This window comes from Sturnira hondurensis, unplaced genomic scaffold (assembly GCF_014824575.4).
Source record: "Sturnira hondurensis isolate 20B ecotype Veracruz unplaced genomic scaffold, ASM1482457v3 Scaffold0010128, whole genome shotgun sequence".
NCBI classification, from domain to species: domain Eukaryota; kingdom Metazoa; phylum Chordata; class Mammalia; order Chiroptera; family Phyllostomidae; genus Sturnira; species Sturnira hondurensis.
Window position 1 is genome coordinate 17,983,229 of NW_028082759.1, and position 25,762 is coordinate 18,008,990.

General features: G+C 44.7%; 1 protein-coding gene and 1 long non-coding RNA gene across 2 annotated transcripts; one reads left to right on the forward strand and one right to left on the reverse strand.

Annotated features, from left to right (window-relative positions):
• Nucleotides 1-3,893: 3,893 nt before the first annotated feature.
• RAB33B (RAB33B, member RAS oncogene family) lies at nucleotides 3,894-8,552 on the reverse strand. The gene is made up of 2 exons (XM_037058498.1): nucleotides 8,213-8,552; nucleotides 3,894-6,430 (listed from the first exon to the last, which is right to left on the reverse strand). Exons 1-2 carry the CDS (start codon nucleotides 8,459-8,461, stop codon nucleotides 5,990-5,992), a joined length of 690 nt encoding a protein of 229 aa, XP_036914393.1. The 5' UTR covers nucleotides 8,462-8,552; the 3' UTR covers nucleotides 3,894-5,989.
• A 5,248-nt stretch (nucleotides 8,553-13,800) lies between these two features.
• Nucleotides 13,801-25,419, forward strand: LOC118995455 (uncharacterized). The gene is made up of 6 exons (XR_005068275.1): nucleotides 13,801-14,016; nucleotides 16,711-16,840; nucleotides 17,120-17,229; nucleotides 17,519-17,616; nucleotides 19,601-19,652; nucleotides 25,259-25,419. It is a non-coding gene; the product is annotated as an uncharacterized LOC118995455 (long non-coding RNA).
• Nucleotides 25,420-25,762: the final 343 nt, after the last annotated feature.

The following is a 25,762-nucleotide window of genomic DNA, read 5'->3' on the forward strand; positions in this document are numbered from 1 at the left end:
ATTCCCAGTCAGGGCACATGCCTGGGTTGCAGGCCAGTTCCCGGCAGGGGACGCACGAGAGGCAACCATACATTGATATTTCTCTCCCTCTCTCCTTCCCTTCCTCTCTAAAGACAAATAAATAAAATCTTTAGAAAAAAAAGAAACGCAGTGCAGGAGGAGGGGGCATGGACGGGGACGTAGACCGAACCCCACTGGCCGTGTGTGGGTGAAGCTGGGAGGTGGCGATGTGGGGGGTTTGTTTTCTGACCCTGTGTGTTGTTACGTGTCCAAGTCCCCACAAGAAAAGGTTAAAGAAAAAAGAGAAAGCTAATGACTACAAACATATTTCAACACAAGTGTCACAGAGGTAAACATGACCTGTCCTAATTGTCCCAGTCATTGCCTTCCTTGAATTTCCTGGCTCAGCAGCAAACGAACCGCTACCCTGAAAAAGCTGTTAGGGAGCCTTAAACCTTCTGTGTGTGACAGTGGAAACGCCCTCGTCTGTGTCCCCGGAGGGAGTATCCTGATGGTGCCAACACAGCCCTGCCATCTGCAGCCTCTTTCTTCAGCACCTGTGACCAGGCCCAGATTCTGGTCTGGAGTCTAGTCTTGTGACAAAGAATGACAAAAAGGTTACCATCTGAGATGATGTTACTAGTAAACCCAACCAACCAGGCATGGGTAAACCGCATGGTCTCAATCCACTGAAAGTGAGTGAACAGTGGGGGTGCCGCTGGCCGCCTCTCCTCCGGGTGGACTGCAGACTCCAGGTAACTGATCCCATGTGTGTGAGTCATGCGTCTGTCCGTCAGCCAGTGCCAACCCATGCACCAAGTATCAGCAATGCCCGATTTCTACATCGACATCATCTCCGCGTGCTTTCACGCAAACACACAATTCTACTGAGCTCCCCACATGCCAGCCAATTGTCTCCCGCCAGCGTGCATGCTCTTAGCGTTCTGTTCCGTGAAACAACACAGTATTTCCTAGTATAACAGAAATTATTTTTAAAAGGCTTTTTTTTTACTCTGAAGTCTGGTCCTCAGCCGGGATGATTGCTCAGGTACACAGGACACTGAACACAGAGCTGGAAGAATGCTTCACCAGTAGACACTCCAGGACGCACGTACCTGGGATCAGCAGCCTTCCAGAGGGCCCAGAACACTGAAACGGTCTGCGCCCCTCCCTACTGGGGATGGGGGTTCCCCCGAGGCCTTAATTAAATGTTTCTTAATTTTGTTTTGTTTTCGTAATTTGAAGTCAACCTTTTTTTTTCCCCTCAGGTCCCCAAAATTTTCACACACCTTCAAAAAGCACCTTGGTCCTAGACATGGGGTAGAGCTGCCTACCAGATAGAGAGCTAGCTGTTGGGGGAGGAGATAGGAGAGGGTGACTGAGCCAGCAGCCTCCAAAACAGACATGGATTTTAAGCCCCAAACCTCTGCCTCCCTAAGGCAGCTGACTTTGCCCCAGTTCCAAAACCTGGGCTGAAGGGAGGGGTCCAGAGGCTCAGAGGGGAAGAAAGAGTGGTATGTGAAAGCTGCTTGTAGGAGACAAGTTGCTTGCCTGTGCAGCCCAGAGTCAGGGGGTCACCTCCGAGGCTGGAGGCTTTCGGACACTAGTAATGAGATGTGTGGTCTGAGCGAGCCTCTGTGCCGCTCAGAAACTCGACTGGGGCACGCAGTTTGGAAGTTCAGTCGCTGTTTTGTTTTGTTTCTGCTGTGGGGACATCTGAAATCACGAACACCTCAGGTGAATTCAGTTCATAAAACCAAGATTTTGGCTGTAGGAAACTTAGGGATGATGGCTCCCATAAGACAAAAATACAACAGAAAGTGAAGGGGTCCGTATTAGAAATGACTTTGTCAACTGAAGAAGGAGTCTCCTATTCATGCTTCTAAGAGGATTTCACTGGTTTAAATCAACCCAATAATAATTGCCTGAAATCATAAGAGGGGACAGGTATTATTATTGACCCAGTTCTGCAGATGGGGAAACTGAGGCTGTGAGAGGGATAACATGGACTGCAGAGGTCTCGCCAAGATTTAGTTGGTAGAACAGGATGGGCCTTGCTTGCGGTCATGATTCAAGAAAAAAAGGTGAGGACTTCAGTGTTTTAAGCTCATTCCCTTTTTTTAAAAGATTTTATTTATTTATCTTTAGAGGGGAAGGGAAGGAGAGAGGGAGAGAAATATCAATGTATGGTTGCCTCTCGTGGGTCCCCTGCTTGGAACTGGCCTTCAACCCAGGCATGTGCCCTGACTGGGAATCGAACTGCTGTTATTTGGTTCACAGGCCTGCACTCAATCCACTGAGCTACACCAGCCAGGGCAGCTCATTACCTTTTTAAAGGATTGCTACCTTGTTTTTTTAAGCTTCACCAAGGAGTCAAAAGCAGAGTGACTTCATCTTCACTTTCATGTAACACAACTCCCAGAAGACACATGTTCTCAGCAGAGTCTGAATGCACTAATGCCGTTTCACGGTGCGGGGCCTGCATTGCTCATGTTCACGAAGCATGACTCAGCCACCACATCAGGAATACTTTTCCTCTCCAAACCTCTTGGAGCCAAATCGTTGGAGAATCGAGAGGAGTCACTTACGGATACAAGTGATTGTCAAATGGCGGACCCTTTGGGGAAGAGGGAGATTGTGGAGGAGACAAATGACATCCAATACTAGATGCTGCCCGTGAGGACGTGAAGACCATATGCAATCAAGGCTCCTGGAAGAAGAGTTGATGAAAGTGGTTCCCCCTCCTCCCACAGGAATGTTCTAGGGAGGAACAGAATGGAACTGGTAGGATGTAATATGCTTCATTATTTTGAAAATCTAGATTTCACACTTCATGTTTCTAAACCCAGTGTATTTTTTATAAGATTTTATTTATTTACTTTTAGAGGGAGGGGAAGGGAGAGAGAAGAGAGGGCAAAAACATCAATGTGTGGTTGCCTCTCATGCGCCCCCTACTAGGGACCAGGCCTGCAGCCCAGGCCTGTGCCCAGAGTGGGAATCGGACCCATGATCCTCTGCTTCGTAGTTTGGCACTCAATCCGCTGCGCCACACCAGCCAGGGCTAAAAACAGTGTATTCTGATACTTGCATTTAATGACTGTCAAAGTTAAGGGGTGGGGGGGGAACACCTCGCAAGGTCTTTTTTTGGACCCAAGATCTTTGGGTCCAAATAGAACATTGTCAACTGGGCTTATGAAACCTGAAAGCGGCGTTTTCAGCCCTGCCCACCACATTTTTACTGGAAGGTTGTACACAAAACTACACATACATTTTCACAAATGGATCCAAACTCAAGCATAAGTCTGTTTGGAAAATGTTTAAACAGAATGGACAATTTAACCTTTGAAATGCTCAGACAGAAGCATTTTTAGGGGTGACACGGCTTTTAGAGACAAAGCCCATCAGATGGAAACATGTCCAAACACCTACCAGGAAAAGACAGCTTTCCTAAAACTAACTCAAGGAGCATATGCCTTTGCATGAAATATGTATTCCAGACACCTGTCATTCCAGAAGTGGCGGACAAAGTGTCGTTTTGTGGAAGAAAAATGCGCGTGCAGCACACCCTCCCGCCAGCAAGTCTTTCTCGGCCACGGGGTAACCAGGGAGCCGGCCAGGCGGCACCGGTGGTAACACAACTCCTTTTTTGGCAAAGCTGGTTTATTGAACTGCAGGAGGGCAAGGTTACAGCGACGGTACCCGCCACGTGACTCAGTTCAGGTTTCCGGAGGAAGTAGCAGCGTGCTGTCAGTGAAGCCCTGTCGTCCACAGCAAACTCCGTTTGACGCCGGGCCGGCCTCCTCTGGGGCTCTCGCACCAAGACTTCCCCAAACACATCCGATGTTTCCAGTTGAAGGCCACAGTTGAAATGAATCCACACGGCAGTTACCAAATGTGTGATTTGTGCTTTAAAAATTAATAGCTGTTTGATAGCCACCATTTTGGAAGTGATTTCTCAATAGTCAAGGAAATATTTCATAAATATTTTAGAAAATAAATCTAAAAACTTTATCTCCATTCAACGAATAAGTATATTCTTTTAAAAAATAATACGTAGAAAAAGTTAAAATAAATCATCACGAATGATACAAATATTTTTAAATTAATAAATATTACAGTGAAAAAAGTAAGCCCTTTCATAGAACTGTAACGAATAGTTACCATTAAGCTCCTACAAAAAGAAACGAATCCCTTTTTTAAAAAACCATTAATAACAGCTCTGAGAAACATGAATGTGCTTGGAAAGTCTGCAAGCTTTCTTCCCGCACTCTACCAAAAGTTTTCAAAAGCAACCTACAGATTCCCTTCTTTAAAAAACTATTATGCCCAACACAATTATTAGTTGCCACTGTTTCACTATAAAAATAGTTACAAATCAACATGAATTTAGATAGTCAAATCATTTTTAATTCTATCATAAGAAAAATGGATTAATTTCTGAACACAAATAAAGCCAATTTGTTTTTCCTTAAGGTTTAATATTAAAAACTGAACCATTATTTGCTATAATTATTACTTTTAGTTAGTTCATTTAATAGATTATCTCATTTTCATAATTAAGTTATCCAGTTAGGACCACCATGATGATAAAACAAAAATCCTAAACTAAATGAGATACATATTTAATTGGTTTCCCACGCCCTGAAAATACTCTAAGTACAATCATCTTTTGGCTTCATTCCCTCCAAAATGACCGAGGACAGCACCCTACCAGAACCAACCAGGGTGTGCACTTCGGCTGAAGTTCATGGCTTACGTTCCATTCGTGTGACAGTGCCATAGGCAAGCTTACGACTTTCTGTGTGCAAAGTCTTAAATTCAAAGTAAAAATATCTAGGGGTAAAAAAAAACTGTTTCAAATATTCTTTCTGCCAGTGAAGGACAGACAAGATTTTTCAAATATCTAACTCGTTTTTCATACTGAGGAGGAGGGGCATGTTGTGGCCATACAATTGAAAGATTTTAAGAACTGATGTACCGTGACACATACTGTTACAGAAATACATGCACACTCAGAGCAATTAAGGGTACATCCCCAGAGCTATAATCCAAACGGAAGACGATCTATTAGTGCAGCCTTCAGTCATGAAGCTGACTGGGGGTGGGGGGAGGACACGGTGCCAGTGTCCTTAAGTGCCCTTAAAATCCCGAAAAGCTGAGTCTCCTGTGATAGCCAGCAGCCGTGTTTACCGACTTCCCCAAGTCCCAACTCCTCACAGCCTTCCCATTTCTTTTCCTACCGTTTAAAGACACCATAATAAAATAGAAAGCACCTTATTGCGTCACTTCATTTGCACTAAAATTTCACTGATTTTTGCATATTTTAATTGAATTTAGTAAGAAAACAAATCACTCTTCTAAAAATAACAATCATTTCTGTAGAACTCATTGATACTGACTAGAAGTATCCAGTGAAATATCAAGAACCAGTGGGAAAGTCATTGTTGACAGACCGGAACTCAGAAAACATTCTATGCCTTCTCCTCCCACTGGAACTAAAGCCTTGGCTCTAAAATGTACCAATAACAACACAACTAAATCCGTTAATAATACAAAGAAAGAACTACAGGGAGAGGCCACTACCGGTTTTCACCCTATTAAGAAACCTCCCTGTCAAAGGTATCGTGCCATCGTGTGTACTAAACCAACCCTCGGTATTTTCCCAAGCTCTGAACACGGGACTGAGCAGGCGCCGACGCCCCAAACCCCAGCAGGCCCTCGCTGGAAGCCTCCTTCACTGGCTCGCAGGGAAAGATGCTCTGACTGTCCTCCCTTTGCTTCATTTTCAATCTCACCTGACGACCGAATTTTTTCTCCTGTGGTCACAGTGGCACCCTTGATTACATAAAGACTGAGTGAGCATGGAGACCGTAAACAGTGAAACGTCAGATGACCCACTGCATTTGAGATGAAATCTTAATGACGATCACTGTCATACTTCAAACTTGCTTCTCTAGTCAGAATCAAACGGTGTAATGAAAACTGTCATTCAGCACCAGCACGTCACTGCGGGCTTCGGTTCAGGCTTCAGGGTAACGCCATCATCCGGGGGCTGAGTGAGCATTAGTGGTTTGTGGCTCTTTAGCTTGTGAGCCAGGGTCATAAATATGGCTTCCACGTGGTCGTTGTCATTGGGGTTTTTAGCAGAGGTTTCGAACAAAGGCATACTGTGCGTGTCAGCAAATTTCTGAGCCAAGTCTGTCGGTACCTGGATGGCGCTTCTTAGGTCACATTTATTTCCAACAAGAATCCGCGGTATGTCACTGGCTAGCAAGTGCTGCTTGCATTCTTCTATCCAAGACGGCAAGCTATGGAAACTCGCCATGTTGGTCATGTCGTACACGAAGACCACGGCATGCACGTTTCTGTAGTAGTGCTGCACCATGCTCTTTCGGAACCGCTCTTGCCCCGCTGTGTCCCAGAGCTGGATCTGAAGATGAACAACAGCAGAGAAAAGGAGAGGAATAATGAAGTGAAGACAGCAGACCCGAAAAGAAGACGACTCTTCCAAACATCATCCACTGTAGACCTGGCAGTCTGTACGTGTCCTCGTCTAATCCTCACAGCCTCACGTGGTGGCAGCCCCCCAATGTTTCAGGGGAGAAAACAGACTCTGACAGATTAAGGAACTTGCCCGAGGACCAGGGCAACCAACCGCCCCCATTCACCTGACTCTGAGAGGGTTCTGGGGATTTGGGACATCCGGTTCCAAAACGGCAAACGTCTCAGGCAAAGCTGGCTGCCCTATTCAGGACACACGGCCGATTCTTACCCTTTCACAGGTTGAGATTTGGGCCAGGTGAGCTTGGTGCCAAAGGCCAAGCACTTTCTCCCAGAACTCCTGCGTCTTCCAAACTAAACTCCCTTGCCAACTTCACAAGGCCCCTTATTTAACTGCCCAAGGGTTCCTAGGTCTAACCTAACTCTGACAAAAAATATTCAGCCCTTTCGTATTGTCTTTTCCTCTGTGATGGATACAAATTGTTCTTCTTTTTCTTTTTGAATCCTCACCCCAGGACATGTGATTTTAAAGAGAGGAAGGAAGTGGGGGAGGGAAACAGAGAGGGAAGAGGAGAGAAACATCGATGTGAGAAACATCAAACACTGCAAACATTGCTTACCTTCCATATCCACCCCGAACGTAAACTGAACATACAACCTAGGTATGTGCCCCAAATGGGAATCAAACCCTCAACCTTTATGTATAAAATGATGCTCCAACCAAGCCCACCCAGCCAGAGCACAAATCAGTCTTAACTCCCTAACACAGTGCACCCAAACGACTACACCTTGAATGGGACAAGAAAAAATTAGAGTGAAAATTCAGTAACAAACCTCCTATAGTTTCCAACAAAACTGGAGTCTGCATGTTGCAAGGAGAGCATTAGATTGAGGTTTTAGAGGAGTTAGTGGTGCCTTAGAATAAAGGGTGTCTAAGGGTCACCCCATCAGAAGCCTTGGCCCTTGTCACTAACCCTCACTCTCCAGGGCCACCCCCTCTTCCAACTCCTCAGAACCCTCGTTTTGGCCTTGGCTTTACTGCCTGTTCCACTCTGTGTGTCCCTGGCCTCAAGAGCCACCGATAAGAATTAAAAAAGAATTGGGAGAGGGTAGAATGTTTCCCCGGCCCCCACAGAGGAACTATCATGTACAGGATGTTTCAGCAGGAAAACATCCTGTTTTCCTGCAGGTTTTTCTAAGCAACTCCCAGTCATGCAGAAACTACTGTAGTAAATGCAAGGTCTTTCCCCAAAAGCAATGGGGCTTCACTGCCCCATATCTCAGGCAGTGCTCAGATGACTTGTTTAATAAGCAATATTTATTACAGGGATTTTCCATTCTTGAAAAATCCCTTTGGTCTTACTTGGCTGACTCCCAGTACAAGGCACTGACAGTGAGTCCATGGATGCCCCCTACACTCCTGCCACGCAAAGTGGGGTCCAGGGGCTAGCAGCATCTCACCGAGTCAAAATCTGCCTTTCAAAAACACTAGATCCCCAGGTGATTAGCATGACATTTACAGTCGGAGAAGGGCTGCCTTGGAACTCTGCTACACACAAATCCTTCCAGTCCCCAACTGTAAATCTCCACATCAGCATGAGAAAAGATAGTGCACGCACCTTGCACGAGGCCAGCATTTAACCAATTGTGGGGTCGGGGCACATACCATCCCGGGGCGTCCTTTCTCCCTGAGAGTCCCCCATTTGCTCACCTTGATGCGCTCTCCATCAATCTCCACTGCTCGTTCTCGGAAATCCACTCCAATAGTAGCTTCGGTGCGGTCGGGGAAGCGGCCGGCACAGAAGCGGTAGGTCAGGCATGTTTTGCCCACATTGGAGTCGCCGATCACGATTATCTTGAAGATGCGGGAGCGAGCAGGCGGCAGAAACACTGAAGACCCCGATAGCGCTCCGCTGGACATGAAGCTGGCCTCCAATGAGGACTCCATTTCCGAAGTCATGCTCCCCACCCGCCCCAAACAGAGGCGGCGGAAAGGGGACACAGACCAGCTTGGAAATTACGCCACTGCGAGGGAGCGAGTGCGCCCAGCCCACCGTTTCGGCTGTGCAGGGTCGCTGGAGCCACCAACCGAGGGCGGCTGCGCGCGTGCGCACCTTCAACCCTGTCCCGGCCCCGCAGGTGAGCTGGCCGCTCGCTCGGTCGCCCCGTCCTCCCGCCGCGGCCCGGCCGCAGCCCAGTGTCACGTGGGCCGGCGCCGGTCTACCTGGGAGGGCCTGGGACTTGTCGGGGCTCCACTGCACCGGGAAGGCCAGCCTGCCGGGAGCCGAGCACAACGCCCAGGCCCTGCCCCGCCACGTCCAAGGCCTCCGCCCTCCGGAGGAAGCCGCGCAACCGCTCTGGGGCGGAGAGAGAAAGGCCGCCGAGAGGAAGGAGGTACCGCCCGGCATGCTCTCGCGAGACGGCCGAGGATCAGCCTCTGCCGGGGGTGTGCGCCCGGGGAGGGGCTGAAAGGTGGTCCGAAGTCTCGGGCGGGCTGGTGGGCACCATCGTCCACCAATTGTTGGGGTTTTCTTGCGTGTGCAGGTGGAGGCGGGCTTCCTGGGCCAGCCACGATGGGCTGCGGCATCGGCTGTGCTCCTTGCCTCCTCCGGGCTCTCTGGACCCCTGGAGTTGGGACAGCGACCCGACCCGGACTGAAGGGGGCAGGACGCTGGGTCCCGTCGGAAGCCGGCCCAGTGCGGGAAGCTCCTGGGGAGGAACTGCAGGCCATGCGAAGCGCGGCAGCCTTTGGGCTTGGCTGGCGCGTGGTTGTAGAGGAGTAGGTGGGAATTAGGGGTCACCCACCATGTCAGCAAGAAGGATTGGTGTGGTGCCTGCTAGGCCCTGGAGGGTATCTTCGGGACCCTGGTACCCAGCCCCCCTTTGACTAATGCCCCCAGCCCAAGGAGTAAAATAGATCACATATGGGCCACTTGGGGGCACTGAACCTTGGCATCGTTACTAGACAGCTTCTCTGATGAGAATAAAATCCATTGTGTTCTAGTTCTTTCTGTCTTACCCCTCGGTGAGGATGATGCAGCCATTAAATATTACTGAGTGCACGCAGAAGTGGTCTTTGACGAAGTACTGTACCTAATAGACAAGACCACCCAGCCTTAAAGAATCTTCTCTGGATTACCGTGAAGTCTTTACAGGAAACCTACCATACTTAAAGTCATACAAAAGATTCAAAATGCACAAACATGGCTGTTTGTGAAAAGTTGTTTTCCAATGACAGATTTTTGTTTTCTGTTTGAGCAAATAAGCCATTTTGAAAGTCAAGAACTATGGGGAGGAGGACATGGCAGGTCTTAAATAGAGGGAGGGGAATACTAGAGCACTAAAACTTGTAGGAAAGGACATAAAATACTTGTTCTATTTGATAAAATGAAAATGCAGTCCTAGCAAATGAGTGGGAGAACCTGAGCATGCCCAGTCTTAACAGGAATTTGCAGAGCATTATATAAAGTAATTTCTGTTGCATCAGGAAAACTTTGTGCAGTTACTAATACACCAACTTATGTTAGCAAGGAAAAAGAAAGTTTACTCACCTGGTTGAATGTGTATGCCAATTACAGTTATTCAGTTTCCTGTTACAGGAACTGGAGCGGGGGCTGGAAAATTCTGATTGTCTATGAGGTTATTTTCATGAAGATGAATCACCCCAGAAACTATTCCAGAGCCTTGGAATACATTGCTCAGATTTACTCTACCTATATCCCCTTCAAAGGAGAGAATCTGAAGATTTAGGACAAAAAGTAATTAAGACTTTAAAAATGAATAATCATGTAATTTCAGAGGAGGGTGAAAAAAAGCATCAACATCTTTGTACTCCAAGACCTTGCTCTTTATTTTTATATTCTTTTTGTTGTTTAGCTCTTGCTGAACTGCATCAAGAATTCTTTATCTTTTCTATTTATCCAAATTCCATTCGTATTTTACACCCTAACTCAAAACTCTCAATTCTGTGAAGCTTTTATTATTAGTTTAGCTCAAAAGGCTATGCTTTATTCTTAGTCTGATATGCTCTTGGGGGTATTGCTCAGGTGGCCTTCGACAGCTGTCTTCATTGTTAAAGTTTCACAGTGATGTGTTGTATCTTATCAACTGAACTGTCAACTCTTGACTATGCGCTGAAAGCTCATTGTTATTCAACAAATGATGAATATGTTTGTGAAGTGAGGAATTTCTTGTGTAAGGATTGTTGATTTGTACCCTGTACCACTTATAAACAATTAGGCATCACTTATGGAAATACCACTGTAGACCCTGGACATGGTTATGGGTTTTGTATTTTCAGCTTGCAGTTAAATAGATCCATCATGTGACTAAAGTATATATTATTATTCTTAATTGAATAACCCCAGAACCTCCAGGGTGAAGGAGATTCTAGTATCCAGAAAAGAGGACTTTTTAAAAGTGGGCAAACTATAAAAATCTTCTTTCTCAGAAATAAGGAACTCCTGCCTTTAGTGACAGCGTGAATGGAACTGGAAAATATGACGCTAAGTGAGATAAGCCAGTCGATGAGAGACAAATACCACATGATCTCACTTATAAGAGGAATCTAATAAACAAAGTAAGACAAAGACAGAAAAATAGAACCAAAGACACAGAAACATGGGAAACACTGACAGTGGCCAGAAGGGGAGGGGACTAGTCAAAGAACATGTGTGAATGACCCATAGGCATGGACAACGATGTGGGATGGGGGGTGGACTGGGCAGAGGAGGGCAAAGGGGAAGAATTGGGACAACTGTAATAGAATAACAATAAAAATATATTGGAAACATACATGTGCATTAAAAAGCAAAATGTGGGAGAGGGGAGCTAAATAAAAAGACTGAAGAAACAAAATAACCAAATGCAATGGGAACGTTAACAGAATACTGAGAATGTTAATAAACAACCATAAAGGATATTTGGGGGTTTAATTTGGGAACTCTGAATCTGAGTATACATTAGATGATTCTGTTAATTTTTTAGATTTCATAATGCCATTGTGGCCCTTTAGGAGGATGCCTTTGTTCTTGAGAGACTGCTGAAATATATATGTGAAATGTTAAAAAAATAAAAAGTCTCATTTTTAAATTTTACAGTTGATTATTTAAAGCAAAAATAATAGCAATATACTGTGGTGATTATAACACATAGAAAATGTATGCCCATAATGTCACTAAGGATGGGAGGGAAAACTGCAAATACCTCTTACATTGTGTGTGTTATAATACGGTATTATTTGAAGGTAGGCTGCTGAGTTAAAGATGCACATTGTAAATGTGGAAACACTAAAATAAAACAAGCATAACTAAGCACCCAACAGAGGAATTAAACTGGAATAATACAAATTAGTCCAAAAGGAGCCAAGAAAAATAAAGAATAAAAATGTAGATTGGCCAAATAGAAAAATATTAACCATATCAAAAATTAATTGTAAATGGTCTGAACACTGCAGTTAAAAGGAAGACATAAGCCCTAGCTGGTGTAGCTCTGTGGATTGAGCGTGGGCCTGCGAACCAAGGGGTCACTGGTTTGATTCCTAGTCAGGGTATGTGCCTAGGTTGCAGGCCAGGTCCCCAGGGCAGGGTGCAGGAGAGGTAAATGCACACTGATGTTTCTCTCCCTCTCTTTCTCCCTTCCTTCCTCTCTCTAAAAATGAAATCTTCAAAACAAAACAGGAAGACATACTTCTGTGAATAAAAGAGCAGAGCCCAGCTGTGTACTCTCTTCTCCAACCCTGGTGGAAAAAAAGCGTCACTAACATAAAGACAGATAAGTTCAAAGTAAATTGATGGAAAATTACGTAAATGGAATGAAGCTGGAATGCCATGTGAGAGTAAGTAGACTTCAGGAAAAGGAATTTGGCCTGTCTTCAAGACAAGACATAAAAAGGGGCATTTCATAATAATAAAGTGGTCAATTCATCAAGAAGATACAGTAATAAAGCTTCAAATTACATGAAGATTGACAAAACAGAAAAGAGAAATAGATAAATCCACAATTACAGCTGAGACTTCAACAGTTCCCTGCCAGTGTTTGAGTGACAAGTACCTAGATTTTAAAAATCAGTAATATGGTATGTCAACTGTAATTATTATGCTCAGTGAAATAAATCAGATTTTTAAAAAGGTGAGTACTATATGATCATTTATAGAAAACTAAAAAATGCAGATCAATCTGTACATATAACACTGACGTTGGCTGGGATGGGTAGGAAGGACAGGTTACAGAAGAGCATGAGGAGAATGTCAGGTGATGGATGTGTTCATTGCTCTGCGGTGATGATTTCGTGGGTGTGCATGCGTGTCTGTCGTACATTTTAAGTGGGAGCAGTGCTTTGCATGTCAATTATTCTTCAGTGAAACTTTTAAAAAATATATATTTTATTGATTATACCATTACAGTTGTTGTTCTGTTCCCCCCCATTCTCCTCCACCCTGCACCCCCCTCCCCCACCATTCCTCCCCTTTAGTTTATGACCACGTGTCTCAAGTTCAATAGATTCTATATTTCCCCTACTATTCTTGCCCTCCCCCCTGTCTATTTTCTACCTACCATCTATGCTACTTATTCTCTGTACCTTCTCACCCCTTTTCCTCCTCCCACTCCCCTGTTGCTAACCCTCCATGTGTTCTTCATTTCTATGATTCTGCTCCTGATCCAGCTGTCCTCTTGGTTTGCTTTTGTTTTAGGTATGGTTGTTAATAACGGTGAGTTTGCTGTCCTTTCACTGTTCATATTTTTCATCTTCTTTTTCTTAGATAAGTCCCTTTAACATTTCATATAATAAGGGCTTGGTGATGATGAATTCCTTGAATTTGATCTTATCTGAGATCAAATTGCTTCAGTGAAACTTTTTTAAAAATGTACTTCCATTTGAGGACCATCAGCTTCCTCTTTCATACCACTTTATGTCAGATCTCAGGATAACAGCAGTGTAAAGTTTTCATAAGATCAGAGTGTGTATATGTACATATTAATTTATGGACCAGATAATGATGATAAAGGTACTTATATGATTAGTTATAAACTACTATAATTAAATGATTAAGTACCTTGCATAAGGTAAAATGGTCCACAATAGCTTGAAATAGTTCAGCTTTATTAAGGAATTTACTAGGGAACATTTAAATTCAGAATGCAACTAGGTAATGGAATAGTCCTTTTACTACTTCATACAACGATGTAAAAACAGTTCATTTCCTGAGAGAAAATTTTATTTTAACCAGTGTCTTCATTTAGTTGTAAACTGCACAGACAACACTGCCGTATCGTTTTGGAATACTGAGTGTACTGTTGACACATTCTTGACAGTGTTCAATTTCTCTCTTATGCAGCTGTTCAGGGACCGCACAGAAGGCCCCAACCAAGTACACTTCCTTCCGAGGGGTGGGAACGTGACTGCCATAGTGTGGCTGAATGCTGCCCCGACAACCACGAGCCTCAGCCCGGGCCGGTGACTGTGTCTCCTACGATGACCTTGTGCTCAGAACCCCGCTGTGTTACACGTGCACTGTGAGCAAAACACAGACAAGGCCACCCACCTGATCGTGGCCCTAAGGAGGTTGGGTGGTCTGGTCAGGGAAACCAATGACGAGGCAGTTCAGGACAGTGCAGTGGGTGCTGTGAGAGCGGACGTCCAGGAACCGTGTAAGCTCGGAGAGCACAGAGGGCTTGGGGGTTTAGGGAAGACCAGCGGGAAGACGCTTATCCAAAATGACAGCACTGGGTGAGAGAACTGATGGAACAGGTTCGAAAGGTTAAGAAAGATGAGGTTCTGCAGTGCCTCGCCAACTCTTATTCTTGAAGCCATGGGGAGCTTTTGGAGGATTTTAAGCCAAGGAATAAATGAGATTTAAAAAAAAAAATATTCTGACAGCAGCAAGGAGAATGACTTTAAAGGAAATAAGAGACTTCTGGCCAAGATGGAGGCGTAGGTGGACACACTGTGCCTCCTTGTACAACCAAAACAAGGACAACAACAATTAAAAAAAAAAACAATCAGAACTGACAAAATCGAACTGTATGGAAGTCCGACAACCAAAGAGTTAAAGAAGAAACACCCAAACCGGTAGGAAGGGTAGAGACAGGCAGTTGGGCAGAGAGGACTTGAGGTAAGGTGGTGGCTGGAGGACCCGGCAAGGGGGAAAATTGCAGCCTGGGTGGTCCCACATTCACGTACAGATAAACTGGGAGGAACACCTGGGGGGCGAGACAGACCACGCAACCCAGGGTCCCAGCTCGGGGAAATAAAGCCTCAACCTCTGACTGAAAACACCTATGGGGGTTGAGGTGGTGGGAGAGACTCCCAGCCTCACAGGAGAGTTCATTAGAGAGACACACAGGGTTCAAGAACGTACACAAGCCCACCCACCCGGGAACCAGCACAAGACGGGCCCAATTTACTTGTGGGTAGTGGGGAAAGTGACTGAAAACCGGCAGAGAGCAGAGCAAGCACCATTGTTCCCTCTTGGACCCTGCCCCCACATACAGCATCACAACCCAGCAACTGGGTTGCCCCGCCCAGAAGAACACCTAAGGCTCCGCCCCTCAGTATGTAACAGGTGCATCAAGAGAAAAAAAAATGGTCCAAATGAAAGAACAGATCAAAGCTCCAGAAAAAATACAACTAAGGGACAGATAGCCAACCTATCAGATGCACAATTCAAAACACTGGTGATCAGGATGCTCACAGAATTGGTTGAATATGGTTGCAAATTAGATGAAAAAATGAAGGCTATGCTAAGTGAAATAAAGGAAAATGTACAGGGAGCCAACAGTGATAGAAAGGAGACCAGGACTCAGATCAACAGTTTGGACCAGAAGGAAGAAATAACCATTCAGCCAGAACAGAATGAAGAAACAAGACATCAAAAAAAAAAAATGAGGAGAGGCTTAGGAACCTCCAGGACATCTTTAAACATTCCAACATCCGAATTATAGGAGTACCAGGAGAAGAGGAAGAGCAAGAAATTGAAAACTTATTTGAACAAATAATGAAGGAGAAGTTCCCCAATCTGGCAAAGGAAATAGACTTCCAGGAAGCCCAGTGAGTCTCAAATAAGTTGGACCCTAGGAGGAACACACCAAACTACATCATAATTACATTAGCCAAGATTAAAGATAAGGAGAGAATCTTAAAAGCAGCAAGAGCAAAAGAGATAGTTACCTACAAAGGAGTTCCCATAAGACTGTCAGCTGATTTCTCAAAAGAAACCTTGCAGGCAAGAAGGGGCTGGAAAGAAGTACTAAAAGTCATGAAAGGCAAGGACCTACATCCAAGATTAGTCTATTAAGCAAAGCTATCATTTAGAGTGGAAGGGCAGATAAAGTGTTTCCCAGATAAGGTCAAGTTAAAGGAGTTTATCATCACCAAGCCCTTATTATATGAAAGGTTAAAGGGACTTATCTAAGAAAATAAAAAATATGAACAGTAAAAATGACAACAAACTCACAGTTATTAACAACCACACCTAAAACAAAAACAAACTAAGCAAACAAGTAGAACACAAACAGAATCACAGAAATGGAGATCACATGGAGGATTATCAGTGGGAGAGTGGCAGGGAAGAGAGAAGGGGAAAAGGTAGACAGAATAGCAGCATAAATGGTAGGTAGATGAAAATAGACAGGGGGAGGTTAAGAATAGTATAGGAAATGTAGAAGCCAGAAAACTTACATGTATGACCCATGGACATGAACTAAAGGGAGGGAACGTGGGTGGGAGGGGGTGTGAAGGGCGGAGGGGAATAAAGGGGGGAATGGAACAACTGTAATAGCATAATCAATAAAATGTATTTAAAAATAAAGGAGATAAGATTAGAGGCAGGGAGACTCGAAGTAGAGGTTGTTGGAGTGATTTAGGAAATCACTAAATCACTCCAATGATGGAAAATCACTCCAATCACTCCAGATGATGGAAAAAAGTGATAATGAGACCAAACTAGGATTGTACACATGGAAATGAAGAGTGGGTGGATTTAAAAGATGTCTTGCAGATAGTATAAATGATACTTGCTAAAAAAGCTAACTGGAGAATTAGGAAGAGGGAAAAACCAAAAACGACTTCCACATTTCTCACTTAACAGTTGAGTGGAAGGGAGGTGCTGAAAAAAATGGAGGAACAGGTTTTGAGAAAAAGACAAAATGAGTGAGTAGAGCAACAAATCAGCATCCAATTTTGTATTAAGCTTGAACATTTCTCTGCAGAATCTGTTCGGATGATTCTGAAGGCTGTGGCCGTGGGCACCTGGTGACTGACAGCTTCAGCACCACAAGGTGCTCGCTCGTGCATCATGTCTCATGCAGAGTGTTTTTGGCAAAACATCAAATCAACCAGGTGACTCAGTCCCACTACAGCCCAGATTTGGTGCCCTGCGACTTCTGGGTGTTCCCCAAACTAAAATCACTTTTGAAAGGGAAGAGATTTCAGACCATAGATGAAATTCAGGGAAATACGACGGGGCAGCTGATGGTGTTTGGGAGAACTGTGTGAGGTCCCAACGTGTCTACTTTGATGGAGACTGAGGTGTCATTGCCCTAAGTACACTGTTTCTTGTATCTTCTTCAATGAATGTCCCTACTTTTTGTATTACATGGCTGGACACCTTCTGGACAGACCTCGTAGCCTGTCACTGATCCCAGAGGAGTTCGGCAGAAGGTGCACTGGATATGTTTCGGGAAACGCAGCCTGGATGAAAACACACATGTACATAGAGTGGAAGGAAGGTGAGCAGAGAAAACTGAGAAGGAAAAGCCCAGCAAGTCCCTGCCCCCTCTCCCCGCCCAGGCAGGCAGGCAGGCAGACTCCCTGCTGCTCCCTGGGGCACCCCGTTGGCCATCTGCACATCTGGCAAGGCACACCTCGCCTGTCATTAAATGTCTGTCTCCTAAAAAACTCTGAGGGTCCGAAGGCAAGGATCACAGCCATCATCGGATTCCCAGGACTTAGCAGTGTCTGGCAAATAGTTTTTAGTAATACTTCCATGAAATAATTGTTGATGGGTTTGTGTTTCAGATTCTTTACATCCAAGGGCTATTATCCTACCCATGATGCGTTAAGACTCAGACAAGTGAAGTGCACTGCCCAGGCTTCCAGGATTCGGACCTGTCTCGGTGAGCCCATGCCTTTTTATATACTCTCTCCAAAGACTGGTGAGTGAAGCCTGTGTTCCACCAAAGCACAGGGGAAAGGGACTGCATTATTCTGCAATGCGCAGACGCTGATCCTCAGGCTAAAGAGGGTGCAGTCCTCGTGTTCTGTCTGCCGGATGTCTGCTGCACGCACGCCTGCCAAGGAACGTGCGGGTCAGTGGCTGCTCACCCCTAACGGTAGGGAAGTTCAGCAGAGACTAGGCCAAGGGCTGCCTCCCTGAGTATTTTGCACAGCGGCCCCCGCAGGGACCCATCAATTACCGGGACACGATTCATCCAGAAACACTCAGACAAAGGTAAGGTCAAACACTGTCTGAGACCCTGTTTATCAGTGTCGTTCAAAACAAACGGGGCAAAGTTCGGAGGCTGTAGTTCCAGCCACACTTTTCATTCCTGTTCATTACACGTGGTCGCTGCTCAGACAGCAGCCCCCTCCCCCACCCATCAGCTTGCTGTGGACCTGATAGCGCATGCCCTCTGGACCCCTCATCCTCACTTTCCCCACAATACCCTCCCCCAACCCCTCCCAGCATGGGCTTTGGCAACCTATTCCTCCATAAATAAACTCACCTGTATCCTCAGCTGCTTTTTGATGAATATGTCCTCATTTTCCTGGTCACTTCCTCAAAGATGCTGCTTCCTTTTCAATTTCTTCAACTCTATGTACAAGGCTCAGATTTGGTATCATCCCTCTCCCCCATTGCCTCTTGGAAACCATTTCCCTCTTGTGAAGAGTTTCACTCCTGAGAAGTTTATTCCACCCAGTTTTTGTCACCCTTCACCTTGATTCCTTCCTAACAGCCATTAACCTGCAGACCAAGTTAGCCCTTAAAACTGAAGTCCATTTCGTCACTTCCTAGATTTCCACATCCTCGTGACTGGTCTGCTGAACGCTCGGGCATCGCAGGGCCAAGGCCAGTTCACCCTCACTCCCTTTGCGATGGAGTGGTCGAGTGCCCTGCCCCATCCTCCCATCCATATCCCCCCCAGTGTGTATGGTCCACAACCTCCAGACCTCCATTCCTGCAGTGCCGCCTTTCCTCCAAGTTTATTCTTGGCCGCACCTTCTTCCAGGTCTGGCCTGACGCTCTTAATTGCCCCTGTGACTGGTTCTCTCACCAGTGCGCTCAACCTGGCTCCCTTTTTTCCTTCCCTGCTATCTTTTCCAACTCATGCTTCCAGGACTGCGCTCTACTTTGGGGCCTTAGTGCCCTTCCTCCCAGTCTCTCCTTAGTCATGCAAGTCACAGTTCTGGGTCAGTCTGACCCTGTGCCCCCTCCTGTGAACCATCCAGCTCAGGTGCTAGAAACTAGCCCACCACCACTAGACGTTCATGATTTCTGAGCACAACTTGGCCCAACACTGTTCATGGATGCTTTTGTCTCCAGTCCATCGTCGATTCCAAACCATGCCCATTCTCTTCAAGCCCCCAAGCTAACCCCCCTGCTACTTCAGATTGCATCAGCTATTAATTCCCACTTCATAGAAAACATCGAGGCCACTTATCATGACCCTGTCTCACACTTACAACCGTTCTCTTCCTTGTAGTTTCCGGGTAAAGGTGTCCTTTTCACGGCTCACTTTTCTGGTCTCCTTTGGGGCGCGCCTCCATCACTTATCTTCGTCCTCCACAAGTTCCCTTCATTCACGTCTCAGTCATACTTAACTCTTTCTTCTTTTCACCCTTGAGCTGCTCTGGCGTCTGCCCTCCATGTCTTTCCATCTTATCCAGAGCTTTTTGGGAGAAGTGGCATTCTCCTGGGGTCTCTGCGACTGCACCTCCCCTTCATCAGTCAGCTCTCTTCCCTGGCCTCAGTGCCCACTGCTCTGGGAAAACGGATTTTGCTAATTTGATGAAGGACTTCCTAACTGCAAAATCTAATAAACTTCAGAGTTTGAGTTACAAGTTTTCAGCAATGGTAATATTATCCCTCATTTTACTCAGGAATAGTCACTCTTTGGCCTGAAGCCTGTAACACTGTGGGTTGGAATGAAAGGTAAGTAGAGATAGACCCTATGTTATTGGTTTCTCATTTTATAATACTTTAGCAAGGTGGCCTGGCAATCTCTAATAATCAATACCTCTGTGATATACACCTCTTGGCTACTTCACTGCTGGCATCCTTTCCACTGGAGTGTTTATCTTGCAGGACACAGTAGTTCACTTAAGGGAAATGGGAATGGTAGTTTCTGATTTACAGAATTAGTAAATGATCTTAGATACTCCATCATGCTAAAGAGCCACTTCCCCATTGTACAAAGAAGTGCAAGTGTCAGCCTAAGCAGGATGTTATGGGGGGGGGGGGACACAAGATAAATGAGAAACATAAAGCAGTGTCAGCATAAAGTATATTGAATTCATTAAAAGGGGTAAACAAATGCTGTAAAAATACATAGTTTAGAAGATACTCATTTTTTGCCCTGGCTGGTGTGGCTCAGTGGATTGAGTGTTGGCCTGTGAACCAAAGGGTCACTGGTTCGATTCCCAGTCAGGGCACATGCCTGGGTTGCGAGCCAGGTCCCCAATAGGGAGGGAGTGTGAGAGGCAACCACTCTTGATGTTTCTCTCCCACTTGTTCTCTCTCCCTTCCCCTCTCAAAAAATGAAATAAAAATCTTTTTAAAAAAAGAAAATACTCACTTTTTATTTCAACAGTTTTTCAAGGAAGTTGTAAATGGCACACACAAGGCATTTAACTTTCAGTAATAGCACTGTAGGCAGAATAATGGGATCCAGGAATAAAGCATAGTTTGCCTTGAAATGAAAACCCCCGGTTTAAATTCCTGCTCTAACATGTCCAGTTGTGTGACCCTGGATACCCAGTGGATAATGGGAGGAGCAACTTGGAGACAGGGACACATGGGTTCTTTGATCTGACTAGCCAGGTACTCTTCAGTAAGTCATCTAAGACTCCAAGGCATACATCATCTGTAGATGGGAAATAATGCCTACATATGAGCACTTTGAAAATTAGAGGGTAAAAAAAGTTTCAGATATTATTAGAGCTTCTTTTCCTCCTGAAAAATTATGTTACACACCTGGATATCCACCCCCTTCCTGCTTTTCATCTTCTCATTCTCCGTAAGTATGGAAAAGTACCCTGACCTTTGGGAAAGTATAAAAAGTAGCATTTGTTTCCATTGTAGGTAGCTTCTGAGTTGGTATTATCCAGTATTTTTGTCCCCCACTTTTTCAGTGGAAAATAAAAAATTAAATTTTTTACTTTAAAACCAGTATAATGTATAGACCCAAAATTCACAAAAACACCAAGTCTTAACACTTTGCCATATTTACCTTGACGATTTTTTTTAGATTTTATTTATCTTTAGAGGGGAAGGGAAGGAGAGAGGGAGCGAAATATCAATGTATGGTTGCCTCTGGTGCATCCCCTGCCAGGAACTGGCCTGCAACCCAGGCACGTGCCCTGACTGGGAACTGAACTGTGATCCTTTGGTTCACAGGTCCACGCTCAGTCCACTGAGCTATACCAACCAGGGTACCTTGACTATTTTTTAAAAGATTGTATTTACTTTTAGAGAGGGGAAAGGGAGGAAGGGGATCGGTCGCTTCTCACGTGCCCCAATTTGGGGACCTGGCTGACAACCCAGGCATGTGCCTGACTGGGAATCAAACCCGAGACCTCTCGGTTCGCAGGCTGGCACTCAATCCACTGAGCCACACCAGCCAGGACACTAACTAAACAATTTAATGGAACTTGCAGTTTAAGCACCTGAAATTCATGTCTCAAAAGGACCCCACTTTTCCCCTCAATAACTTCCCAATTCTTACTCTCTTTAATGACACTGTCAAGGAATTTTATGCCTTTAAAACCTGGACATCATTGTTAACTCTTCTCCATTCACCATCCACTTCCTTCAACATTCAGGTGATCTAGGTCCCACCTTCTTGGTATCTCTGGTGTATCCCGCCCCCCTCTCCATACTTACTGTTGTCGCTACCACTCCTCACTGGAGGTTCAGAGCAAGCACCCTGTATCTGCACACACCTGGGCTTGAGTGCATTTTCATCCCTTACGAGCTCCATGACTATGGGCAAATGATGATCAAGTTTTCTGTGAAATAGGAGTCACACTTACCTCACACACACACACATTTTTTTAGAGGATAAAATGAGCTACCCAATACAGAACGCTCACCAGTGCCCAGCGTGCCTAACCACAGCACCCACAGCCCAGGCTTGTCTGCCAACTCTGCAGCCAGCCGCGGACAAATACACAGAATCAAGCGGTGGTCTGGACAACACAATTCCTATTTTATCAAAGGGCTAGAATGGGTAGATTTGGGACATCTACCCAAAATGTGATTTCAACAGATCTCCTAAAGCAGATTGTCACTGGCTGTACGATTCTGCAGCATGTAAAAGTCCTTTCCACATTCTACAGCAACAGGCCAATGTTTAAATTGTCTGTCCTAGAATCTTGGTTCCTTCCACATCTGAGATTTGTAACAAGAAATCACTCCTTTACAAAAGATGGTCTTTCGGGGAGGAAGCAGACAGACTGAGTTTCACTGGGGTTAGGTGTGTGTGGGTCTGCAGGGAGGGGCATCTGGAATAAAAGCCCCTGTGCTGTGCCTGGTCCTCACACCCACCCAGAACCTGTGCATCTGCCTCCTATGGCAGTTACAGTTCAACAGTTGCTTCCATGGAGACAAGTTACGTTCTCTAACAGAACTATGAGGGAGTGACTGAAGTAAGGAAAGGAACGGACTTTAAAGTAACCAGGAGCTCGGCAGAAAATTCAAGTTCTTTCCTTTAAAATGAGAAAGTTCATCTTCTTGTACTTACATAGTTGTTTGCCCCTTCCACTGGTTCTCAACTTTGGATGCACCTAAGAATCACTGGGGTAGATTTTTTAAAAGGTGGGGGGAGGGGAAAAAGAAAAAAGGACCAATACCCAGGCCTGATTCCAGGTCATTTAAATCAGAATTTTTGCAGGTTCGTCTGGGAACAGGTTTGTGTTTTTAAACAGTCCCCTGGGCTTCTAATACAAAACTACAGTTAAGTTTATGACTTAAAAGGCTCAAAATGCCTCTCTTGGGTAGAGGAGGTCAACGGTGAGGCATGGCTATCAGTTCTGATGGACAGTGCCTCTAGGTGAAGTGTCTGGAAACAGCCACTTTGGTGTCTCCCTACCTGGTGTCTCCTTTCTTGTCAAGGTAAAAGTGGAGATCCCAGGCTGTGGAAAACAGTCCTCCAGGTATGAGGGAGAGGGAACAGGAGTCGGGGGAAGAGGCACAGGGAATCAGCAGCATAAATGGTAGGTACAAAATGGACAGGGGGAGGTTAATAGTATAGGAAACGGAGAAGCCAAAGAACTTGTATGTATGACCTGTGGACATGAACTAGTAAGGGGGATGCTGGAGGGAATGGGGGTTCTGGGCAGAGGAGGGGGCAAAGAGAGAAAAAAGAGTGGGACAGCTGTGACAGCATAATCAGTAAAATATATGTAAAAAGAGAGAAACCAGAGCCCTCCAGGTGGCTGGTGTGCACCAGTCTCCTCGCACTGTTTGGAAGACAAAAGTGCCGGTCCTGGCGGCGCCGTGACTCCACTGGACGTGTTCTGTGGGCAGGCGGGCTGCCAACTAAAGCCACAGCGACGGGCAGCCAATAGATTAGAGGGTGGTCTCCCAGTCACAACCATTGCTGACAGACTCCAGGAAGAAAAAAACCCTACAAAAATTAGATGTGAGAAATGCATCCAACATAAAATAATATAATGGACTTGTGGTATTTTGAGGAAATTCCTGAAAACCAACAGAGAGGGCCAAGGGGAAGATGAGTGGGAATACTTTAAATCAACCAGTAAGGGATAAAAAAACTTGTGAGCCTTTGCAGGTGACCTGGAAGTTAATAGTACTTTATTGCTATTTTCTACAATCTGTAGAACAATATTAATATTTACATCAAATTTAACAAGAATTTGAATATCTACTATGTATTTTCCTCATCACTGTACTTTTATACTAAAATGCACCCACTGTAAATCCTGAAGATTTTATACATCACAATAGAAATGGATTTACATGAGTCTGAACCAAAGCATTAACCATTTAACTTCATATTATAATTAGACATTTCTCAGAAAAATGCTGTGAAATTGAATGGTTAAAATAACAAATTGGCTCTTAAAATGTTTTTAAAAAATAAGTGAAGTAGTTGGCTTATTCTTCGGTCGTTTTCAATGAACATCTGAGCAAATACGCAGTGTAATGATGCCAGCTCACTGTGTTTCTGAATACTTCTATTACTGTTATTAACGCACAGTAAAAAAACTTTTTTTACTGTTAATGAAGGGAAATATTAGTATTCAGTATTCCACAGTTCAGGACTTAAGTCTGGGAGACAGGTCTGTTATCATTTACTTCTTTTCATTTTTAAAGCACTCAACCAGCAGTATGACTACTTGAAGGCCCAAAAACAGTTGTTCAAAAGAAAGAGGAGAGATGGTAGTTAATTTAGTTATTCATTATTAATCAAGACACAAGCGAGTCCTGGAAGAACACTGCAGAAAACCTAGTTCCTCCACTCGCAATGAGACATCAAGCACTAGACAATGGACCCAATAAACTTACAAAGTAAACTAGTGGCAAGTTTATAAAAGCCTAATGTTAGGAAACCATGGTTGATTGGAAAGATAACCATAGAATGGTATGGAGAGAGGCTTCTTGTTATACAAAGCACAGATAATTAGGCAAATATAACCACGGACTCAAAGCAAACTATGGGATGCGGAGCATATTCCAAAAATCTCTTCACTCCTATGCTGTTTCTAAAGAAGATAATTTGTATTTATTGAGGTGAAGTTAAAGATTCAGTAACAGCAGAAATTTTTAACAGATGACATCTCCCTGATTATTCATCACCATCAATTTGTATTCAATTAGGAAGACACATTCACTTGTTCGAAATAACAGACCCTTCGAGTAGACAGTCTGATATTAAAAACTCTAAGAAGTACATTAGTCTTGTTAGAGTGCCAATTATCAATTTTTGCTACAAGCAGCCTTGAAACAAAGTCTGTATTGTTTTTGGCACACAGAACTCTACAAAGATCCCTAAAGATTAAGATGCAAAGCTTGCCTGTAGTCGTCAATGTGGTAACGTTCTAATTTAAATAGTACCATCTTTTCTTTTTCTCCCTCCATTCCCAAGATGGCATTACCTTGAAGACAATGGGGTAAATTGAGAGGATGGACGCCTTTAGACCCTTTCCTACAGCATCTGCTCCCTTTCCTCCTGCCCCCCCGCATGTCACTGTAAAGGGGTGTGTCCCTCTGTGGAGGCAGTGGTGTTCCACAGGCTGTACAAGCCAGAGCACAATGTGTTCTGCTTCACCAGCCTGAGCGGCGCTGTCTCCCCAGAACCTCCTGCCCACTACCAATGCTTTATTCGACAGCCATCCTGTGAGCCATGTACTGAAAGGTGAAAAGTGTTACTCAATAAAGAATCTTTTCCAAAATGTTTTATTGCTACAAGTTGTGAGATTTCCAACTATCAAAAATTCAAGGTTTTTTGAAACAAAACTTAAGTTTCAGCTCTCTATGGTGCAACAAAACCATTTCACAGAACTTTGTTTCGGCAGTGGGTTTGGCGAAGTTTCGGCGCTAGCAGAAGAGTATAAAGAAACCCTGCCTGTAACTTAAAGAAGGGGAGCATGAGCTAGAACAAGACCACCTTCCTCTGAAAGGGTCAGTCTTCCTTGGAATTTTCTTAATTTGAAAATTTAAGGCAGGTAATCACTAAGACAGGTACAATGTTTCCTGTAAGAAAATCCAACATAACACTTGTTAGCATTTTCTGAACAGATGCTACACACGGCAACTAAAATATTCCTAGAAATTGTGCAGAAGGGACTGAATTGACCACAGCCTCCCTGAATCCAGACCACACGTCCCTGATCTTACAATCACAGATTGCGTTTCACAGCTCTGCCAGCAACACACCATGGGGCCACACGGTGAAAAACAAGGGCCTGATAAAACCCACCGAGAAGCTCGTCACTAATGCCGGGACTGCTGTTAGACATGCTATTCAGGATCACACTTTATTCTTGTGCATAATAAATAGATACAGAAAAATGTTGAAA